The sequence below is a fragment of the Rhipicephalus microplus genome, chromosome 9 (assembly GCF_043290135.1).
Source record: "Rhipicephalus microplus isolate Deutch F79 chromosome 9, USDA_Rmic, whole genome shotgun sequence".
NCBI classification, from domain to species: Eukaryota; Metazoa; Arthropoda; class Arachnida; order Ixodida; family Ixodidae; genus Rhipicephalus; species Rhipicephalus microplus.
This window is the reverse complement of record NC_134708.1, coordinates 40614902-40624403: the sequence shown is the minus strand read 5'-3', so window position 1 is coordinate 40624403 and position 9502 is coordinate 40614902. Positions and strand designations below refer to the sequence as shown.

Sequence of the window (9502 nt, the reverse complement as noted above, 5' to 3'; positions counted from 1 at the left end):
TGCCGTGCGACCACCAGACGAAGAAAATTGATTGATTGATTGATATGTGAGGTTTAACGTCCCAAAACCACCATATGATTATGAGAGACGTCGTAGTGGAGGGCTCCGGAAATTTCGACCACCTGGGGTTTTTTAACATGCACCCAAATCTAAGCACACGGGCCTACATTTCCACCTCCATCGTAAATGCAGCCGCCACAGCCGAGATTTGATCCCGCGACCTGCGGGTAAGCAGCCGAGTACCTTAGCCACTAGACCACCGTGGCGGGGCGGCAGATGAGATCGTGAGCACTCAGTCCACGCATTCCTCTTGGCTGATCGAGGTTCTCAAACCTTGTGCGGTTAGACCAAGTTAATACGAGGCAAAAAGACCCTTCTTGCCTATTAGAGCTGCATTACCCTTGTCAGATATGGCAAAAAGAAAGACACCAAGGAGTGTGTTTGTTCGGCGGTGGATACCTAACTCACCATGCTGGATTAGAAAAATGGGGACCGTATTCCGCAAAAGCTGCGGGAAAAAATTTCGTGGCAATAGCAATTGGTGCCTTTGTACCAACATATTTGTTTGCTTTCTTGTCGTATACGCATATACCATTCGTTTTTCCTGGAGAATTTGATTTTTGTAAAAGTTTATTGTGCCCATTGACGCCTCTTTCCGTCTTGATGACGAGGTGCTGCTGCTGATACCAATTCGAATCCCTGGTCTCTCTGACAAATTTCAACTGCACTTCATCGGGCCATGATTAGTTTTGGAACAGACTTTGCCTGTCAATTATTGTGTGACCCTGCACCTCGACCTCATATGACGTATTGGTTGACCCCATGGTTATGCGAGGGAAGACGTCGGAAAACGAACGGGCAGAGCACGCAGCCAAACGTATAGGCTGGTATAGACACACGGTGACGATGAGGACCGAGAGACAAACATTGATGGTGATTATGATCATGCCGAGGTGAGGGAGAAGTCAAGAGCAAATGCCCACACCATATTTATAATTTCGAGGGCCTAAAACAGACCGCCTATTTTTGGCACCTAAATCTCAATTCTTTAGTGCCTCTAAATACGGCCTCTAGTTATCAGCCACAAATTTTTCATCGAAGTGGTATCTAGAAGATGTTGCACCTTTCCAAGCCCACCGTGACAGCTTTGATTTTGCTATCAAAATAAAATTCTGTTGCTCAAACCATAGATAAGCGTAAGCGCTGTGCGTGAAAACATATACAGAAGAAAAAAAAAACTAGGGTAACTAATTGATACATGAGGTTTAACGTCCCTGAACCATCATATGATTATGAGAGACGCTGTAGTGGATGGCTCCAGAAATGTCAACCACCTGGAGTTCTTGAACATGCAGCCAAATCTAAGCACACGGGCCTACAGCATTTCCGCCTCCATCGAAAATGCAGCCGCCGAAGCCGGGATTCGACCCGGCACCGGTGGTTCAGTAGCCGACTACCTTAGCCACTAGACCACCGCGGCGGGGCTCATAGTAATTAACTGAACAATAAACAGACTTAAGCCAATTTTTTGTCATGAAAATTTCAGTTGGCAGTATCTCGCACTGCAATCAAGTTCTATCAATCGAGTCAGGTGATATCGGTTGCATAAATTAAAGACACAATGAAAATGTTACTGGGTTACATGCTTCTTTGGTGGCAAAGTGAAGGGAGTGAAAGCCTGAGAAAGTTTGGCAGTGGGAAATATATAAGAGAACGCTTAAAATTAAATAGATTTTTTCAAAGAAACAAAACCAGACGTGATATCCGTCGCTCGAACTCCACAATGGCGTACATCGCTCATCGTCGACGTATTTCTTCCGCTTCGAAATTCTTCCAGACCAGTTTTTCCACCCGAAACGGCGGTTTACACATAGTGGGTACATGTCCGAGTCAGAATGATGGTTCACACATTCTATAGATTCCCAGGATGCCCTGATCTGCAGCCCAAATCCCAACGTTCAGCAATACATCATCCGTCAAGCCCTTGCTGCTGCCTTGTCTTAAGGGATTCCGGTCGACGGCAAGGGGCGATGGGTCATGCCTGACGTTATTCGCTGATTTTTTATTTAAATAAAGGCCAGTGTCTCTTTTTCTCTTCGCACCGGGCCAGGGCTTCTTCACCGTATTCGACCGTCACGGGTCACGGCTCGGGCAACGGGCTGCCTGTCCTTTACAGCTTCGCCCATAGGTTTGAGCCGCAGCGCAGACACATTTTTTTTCGCGCTTGGTTAATATGGGGGGGGGGGGGAGCTGTATAATTACATTTTACGTATGTTCGTGCGTGCGCTTGCATGTGTGCGTGTTTATATACAGATACGAGATTGATTGATTTGATATGTGGGCTGCAACGTCCCAAAACCACCACATGATTACGAGAGATGCCGTAGTGGAGGGTTCCGGAAATTTCGACCACCTGGGGTTCTTTAAAGGGCAACCCAAATCGGAGCACACGGCCCTATCATATCCACCACCATCGAAAATGCAGCCACCGAAGCCGGGATTTCATCCTGCACCTGCGGTTCAGCAGCCGAGTACATTAAGCACTAGACCACCTCGTCGGGCGATGCAAGATTGAAAAAAAGTTGAAAGGGAAATGGGGAGGCATTAAACCACTCATTCCCGTTGGCTACGCCAGTGGTCGCAACGATTATTGGTATACACTTTCCTCGAGAAAGCCTATCGTACGCAACCGTCCTAAAGGCACAGGGCTATGCAGCTTCCCGCACAGGTCTCACCGTCGTCGTCTTGCGAGAACTGGCAGCACAGGAGGAAGGGGTAGAGATGGTATTTGAATATGTGCATTGGATTCCTCTCACATGTGGTAGACTTAACTTCAATCAGACTGGCCGTTGCGCTCACGATAGAATAAGAGAGCATGACAACTATGTGAATAAGCACCAGATGTTTTTTTAGCTATCCACAGTATGTCATGTGCGTGCTGACCTCTTTCTGAGAAATGTAATGTAGTCAATAAACGCACTCACCGCCTACCACGTGAAATCGTTGAAGCGTGTGAGGTTCAGCAGTTCGTTGAACCACTGTGTCAGCACCCCGCCAGTCACAATTTTGACCAAGGAATCTTACAAATCTTTCTCGGTCAGACACGCCCAACTTTGAACGCAAAAATATGTAATGGCCTAATGGCGGTTTAATTACATTAGAGCGTGCAGGCCACACCGCCACTATGTGTAGCCGTTTTCCTACGAAAGTTAGGTGCAACCTCCCGAATGTGCGCCGTGCGTCATGAGTAAGGGTTCAGAGAAGGTCTGAACTATAACTGGGCAATCCTGTATTATTTCAGGTGCTGAAAAGGTGAGGGATTGGCTTACGAAAATGGTTATGTCGTTGTGTACAGTTACGCTGGCTATTTACACGTCCTCGCTTTCCTCACCTGCTTGCTTGAGGGATGATTATTATTATTATTATTATTATTATTATTATTATTATTATTAGAATAATAATAATAATAATAATATAATAATAATTATTATTATTATTATTATATTTGATTTGCATAATCATACACAAGGACATAGAGGAAAGAGGGAGAGAGCAAGCTGGCAACTGCCACCTGGAGGGGCACAACGCCTGCTCACTCTTTCAGGAGGAGAAAAGAAACAGAGGAAAACAAATATTAGAGGGGAGAAAGAGGAAACAAGGTGATGAAGAAAGTAAGAGAGGGAGAAAAAACATCAAATTGCCCATTTCAATTCGGATCTAGCTGGCATATCGTGAACCAAGCTCGACCAGTATTCATCAGCGAATGTATTCATTTCGACCATTCTTTCGGCGTTGCACTGAGTTGCGTGGCCTGGTTGCACATAATGTTTTTTGCTTCTTTTAATATGATCACATCAACCATTTGTTGATCCATTCATCACACACGCCGATGTCGGTATAGTATACTCCCGCGCCTGCGCGGCTAAGCTAATTATAGTCTCCTTCTCACTGTCCACTCGACGATAAGGATAGCTAAAAAGAAAAGAAAAACCCACCGAATCGTTTACTGCGCATGTCCACGTCATTATTAAAACTGACAGACTTTAACGCCTCTCCCCCTATTCCTACGCCACCTATTCTTTCATCGAAACCTGCAGCCAAGCATTAAAAACGAGAGCTGCCTGGCACACTGGTTTCACCCATACTGCGTAGCTACACCAACCATGGCACTGCAATACCGAAGCCTGACGCATCTGGAGCGGCTGATTGAAGAACTTGCCGTCGTTCAACTGTCTAGCAGTACGCCCAGCCCTAGGATGACGAAGACACGGGCTTACACGCTGACCGGCTTCACCGACTCTCTGGAGCGGCGACGGCTCATTTTCCTCGAGCCCTTGCCCGACTCGCGAGTGTGTGCCACCTGCGGTGTGGTACCTTTCCAAGCTTCGCTGTTGCCCTGCGGGCACGCCTTCTGCAGGTTCTGCGAAGAACAGATAAGAGACAGAGAGACCTGCCCCGTCGACCAATACAAGTACGACGAAGAGAACGTCCAGCAGGTCAACTTCCCGCTGGAAGACTTGGAACAACATCGTGTCCTGTGCGGTGTAGCCGGAGAAAAGTGCGAATTCGTCGGCACGGTGTCCGACATGGAGTGTCACCTGGTCGAGTGCGTCGCCGACGAAAGCGAATGCGCCAGGTGCCGTCAACCAGTCACTCGCAGCGACGCCGTCGACCACTACCGGCACTGCACGGCTGATCTTACCGCGACGTCGCTAGGACAGGCGGCGACCTGCTTTGTTCCGTCATCTGTCTTCCAGAAGCTGAGTGCCATCAAAGAGGACGTGGAATATTTGCGTCAACACTTGACATTGTCAGAAGACTGGGAGGAGGGATCGAGCGATGGCGCCGACGTGACCTCGTCTTTGATCGACAGCGTGGTAGGGCTTGTACGTGAACTGCTTCCGGTGGGAAAAGTAACGACGGACCAGGACCGCGTCTTCGCGCCTTCAGATTCTGCTAAGTTACTGTGGACCTTCGGGCCTTATCGAGGTGCGTCCAAGGCGGGCGTTTTCCTCGCGACGTGCGCCATAGAGACCGTGAATGCTCGCTGGGACTCGGACGACAACGGAAACGATGTGAACGTAACCAGCGAACAATGCACGGCCGCCGGATACACGTTCCGTATAAGAGCCCACTTCGTGAAATACACGAAGCAAGGTGTTCGCGTGGATTTCGCCTTCTTCCTAGAGAGTGGCGAGTGGGATGACCACATTGCATGGCCGTTTGCCAAGCAGTTCTCTCTCAAGCTGACCCATCCCGTGGACGCTAGTAGAGACGTCGCCCTGCCTGCGATCGCGGCCGATGAAGACAGTGCCAGGAAACCCATTCCCGGAGTTCCCAACGAAGGATATAAGACGGACACCATTGAATGGAGTCGCATTCTGAGGCACGGTTACATTGCCAAGAACAAGATCTATGTGACCGTTGAACTTGAGTAGCATGCGGGGTCGTTGCCTGTTTGTCTTTGTCGCTTAATCTTCTTTTCGAATGTGTCGCGCTAAAGTATATGGGAGCACCGGGAGTTTAAGGCGCCCACACGCGTTCAGTAGAGTATTTTTTAAAGAATATTTCGTCACGATATTTGCCCTGCGTCTTCCAGTTTTGTCCAGAACATCACTTCGGCGTTTTTTTTCCTTCTGTTCCTTAGTTTTTTATGAGTGCAACCATAATAAACTTACTCAATACATGTAATTTCCATTGCGTCTTCTTTAGTTTTTTGTTAACTTTATCTCGACGCTAATTCACTCATCTAGCTTAAAGCACCGCTCTGCTTAAGTGTGAAGGTTGTCTTCAAAGGGCAAGGCATAAATTTGCACACTTTAGTCATAAACTCAATTTTTATTCAAATATAACTGCTGCTGTTGAACTGTACCAAGTTGCAGCAAAAGCGTGTGAGAACATTACTCGTATAGGTAATCGAGCTACATTTTGTAGTCATTCGCCGAAGTTTATTTTTTATTTTTATTTATTGATACTGTAAGCCTTAACAGGCTCATACAGGAGTGGGAAGAAATTTGACAGATTGTCATCTTCACATTAGACCACAGAACAAAAATAGTAAAAAAAATGAACACGGGAAGAAATAAGAATGAACAGTACAGACTACTCTAAACAATTACAAATTACAACTGTACATCTAGTCGAAGAACCAAGAAATAAAACAGAATAAAAACACCACAGGCTAACAGGGAAGAGTGCATATTAGACACAGATCTGAGAATTGAAACATCGAGTGGCATACAATTCAAAACGTACATTCAATGAAAAGTTGCGCCATTATTCTTCAACGCTGCAACTTACTGATCCAAAAACTTTTCAAAATTGGCAGTGAATAATTCGAGAGATTCTGAGGACACTATATCACGTGGCAGGTTATTCCATATTTCTATTACTGACGGAAAGTAGGAATACTTAAATGAATTGCAACGGGAGATGAAAGGCCTGATACTCTTGTCGTGGTTTGTTCTGGCGGAGCACTGATATGGTGGTTTCCAGTATTCGTGTTTGTTGATGTTAATGTTGTCATGATAAAGCAGATAAAGAAATTTTAATGCAGCTATGCGTCGCCGGATCGCCAGTGTTTGAATGCTTGCCCTATTGCGGAGCGCGGTTATGTTGACATCTCGAGAATACTGAGAATACACAAATCGGAGCGCTTTATTTTGTATTCCCTCCAGCTGGTTAAGAAGGTAAGTTTGATGCGGATTCCATATTACACTGCCGTATTCGAAGATTGGTCGTACAAGGCATTTATAAGTTCTTTTCTGTTGCTGTGCCATCTCGTGAAGTGCTGATCTTTGGCAAGCATAAAGTAATGAATACGTCACTGACGTCATTCGAATGCTCTTCGCAAGCTCACAATTCCGCAAAAGGGGCTATCCTTATCTCGCGCCGCTTTGTCGAACTTTCTTAAAAGCAGCCGTTATGTGGAACGAAGAGGGATTTTTTTGTTTTGAAAAGTTGATGCTTCAATAGGAAATGGTGCAGCTTCAAAAGAATATTCGTGCGAACATGTCAGGAACGCAGACTTCGAATACTTCCACAGAAGCCCTTGTTGCAAAGTAAGAGGACCCGTAAGTACTAAGCCAGCGGCCGTTTCTCGAAGGGCACCCCCATATTTCTTCTCATGCCAAGCGATACTGCCCGCGTTATCGTCTCGCGGTAAATTCTGAACCATTCGGTAGTCGTTACGATGCTCGGCTTCTGAACCGAAGATAGCGCGTTTGATTCCGGCCGTGGCGGTCGCATTTTGATGGTTTCGAAGTGTTACGGTATGGACCCGTGTGTTGCACGATGGCATGCAGTGCACCTTGAAGAACACCTGGTGGTCAAAATTACGGGACCCCATCACTATGGCGTGTCTGATGACTATGGCGTATCTGATGACGATGGCGTGATGATGACTATATACGTTAAACCCCAGGTATACCCAGGTGCAGTATACCACCAAATAAAATATTCGGTGAGGTGCTGATCGGAAAACTTCCATTGACACACGCGCTAACAATTACGCGTGCTCGCACGCATGTGCTATCAGCGTCATATGAAATACCGAACAGCAGCAAGCCTTCGCGATGGTATAGTGTACGCAGTCCACTTATCACTCAGGCACGCAAATGTGCGCAAAGCTGCTGAACAGGATTCGCGCGCCTGTCAATGGTGATAACTGGACGGCACGCACTATGCACTATCGCAAAGGCTTGCCGCTGTTCGGGTTTCATTTGACGCTGATAGCACGTACTGTCGTGAGCAATATTAGTTCGAAAACGCAATTGCGTGTAAAATAGCCTCGAACCCTGCACCTGCCGCATCGCAGTGGCCGATGTCGAAAACGAAGAGGAAAGGGCGCCGCACTTCCGCTATAGCTGCTGCCTGCTCCCGTGTAGATATCGTTGCAGCAAAACGGTATTGCATGTCAGAAGCCCCTAGCGGCGATATTGTTTCGCATTAACGAAAGAAGCTACGCCCAGTGTCCCAATAAGTTGTGTAGCTGCCGATATAACGGTTGTGATGTAGTTTGCCTCGATGCACAGGCCATGCTTTTAATAAATTTAGGTGGTGTTGGCTGGGCATTTTGATACTTTTCTGTACTATCTCTCTTTTTTTCCTTTCGTAAAATAGTAATGTCCCGGGCCACGGGTGCCTATAGTTTGATCTAGGTTCCAGTGCCTAATTATGTCGCCATTTGTTTTGCTTGAGCGGGAAAAAATAGTCCAGTTGTCACTGAAAGGTTACTCGCAGAGCAGTATTGCTACCTCGACAGGCTGTAATCTGGGCACTGTCAACTGGACAATGCGAGCTTACCGAGATGAAAGACGCATCAAGGATTCGCCGCACGAAAGGCAACTCCGTGACATGTTGATGGATCAAGAACGGCAAGTTGTTGCTGTAGTCAGCCAGGAGCCATTTGTAAGTGCGCAAGATGTACTTTCGATCTCATGGATGTGAGTGACAGCACAATACGGCGGAGGCTAAGCGAAGCCGCATTCCGAAGTCGACTCGCTGGTCAGAAGCTCCCCTCTCACATTTTGTCTACAAAAACTGCTCGCCTAAACTTCGCTGTCGATCACCGCGGCTGGACTGGAAAAATGTTCTTTTTTTCCGACAAACCAACTTTCTAGAGCCGCTGGGACCAGCAGAAATCAGAAATCAGAAATGGTTTTATTTTGTCATCAAATCAATTACAAAAATTTGTGCATGTAGAAGGAGGTCCCATAGTCAGAGACTGAATCGGGACCTCCTACAGTAGTGAAGATAGAAAAAATTAATTGATGCAGCAAACGGTTGTATAGAAAACAGGTAATGAAATACATCGCAGGTAAAAACGAAAAAGAAGTTCTACTTAAGAAAAACATTAGCAGAAAGCAGCAACAAAAACTGAAATGAGACAACATAAAAAATAGAGGTAACTCAACTCTCCTAGGTAGTTTTCAGATAATTACCATGGTGAAAGATAGTAAAAGTAAACTACGAGAAAAAAAAACTAAACAGTGACATCTGATATCAGCAATGTAGGACAATAGTTGCGCATGGAGAACACGCACTTCCGTCCGTAGAAGATCAAGAAGGTGGCCGCAAGTGGTCACACATCGGTAAACCTTCGGGCAGTTATATGCCGCGTGATGGCCTGTGAGTCCCCTTGTGACGATCTCTCGCAGATTCGCAAGTGCTGCGTATTGCACGCTGCTGGAGCGCGAGATGATTCCATGTGTATTGAATGGCCCCCACTCAGACGGATGCTATCCATTCCATCAGTACTAGTCTTTCGAGTATACAGAAAATAATGTCGTGCGTATTTTAGATGAGCGAGAGGTAATGCGCCTTGAGTGATGCGTGGAGGGTGCGGACACGGCTATTACTGAACAGGCGTAACCACGTATCAAGGCTAACCTTTCTAGGCCTTTCCTGGACGCTGTGGCAGCTTATGAACTGTGGGAAGCTGTGCAAGAGCAGTGAAAACATATTGAAGTTGACACAGCCTTCATCGAGGCTCTCTACAGGT

The 9502-nt window shown here is 46.5% G+C and overlaps 1 protein-coding gene across 1 annotated transcript; it reads left to right on the top strand.

Moving 5' to 3' along the window:
- The first annotated feature begins 3904 nt into the window (after positions 1-3904).
- LOC142771681 (uncharacterized) lies at positions 3905-5691 on the top strand. Its single transcript, XM_075873475.1, has one exon. The coding sequence runs from the start codon at positions 4164-4166 to the stop codon at positions 5436-5438; it is 1275 nt and encodes a 424-aa protein (XP_075729590.1). The 5' UTR covers positions 3905-4163; the 3' UTR covers positions 5439-5691.
- Positions 5692-9502: the final 3811 nt, after the last annotated feature.

Coding starts and splice junctions, on each gene's coding strand:
- LOC142771681 (XM_075873475.1), top strand. CDS start 4,164: ATGGCACTGCAATACCGAAGCCTGACGCATCTGGAGCGGCTGATTGAA.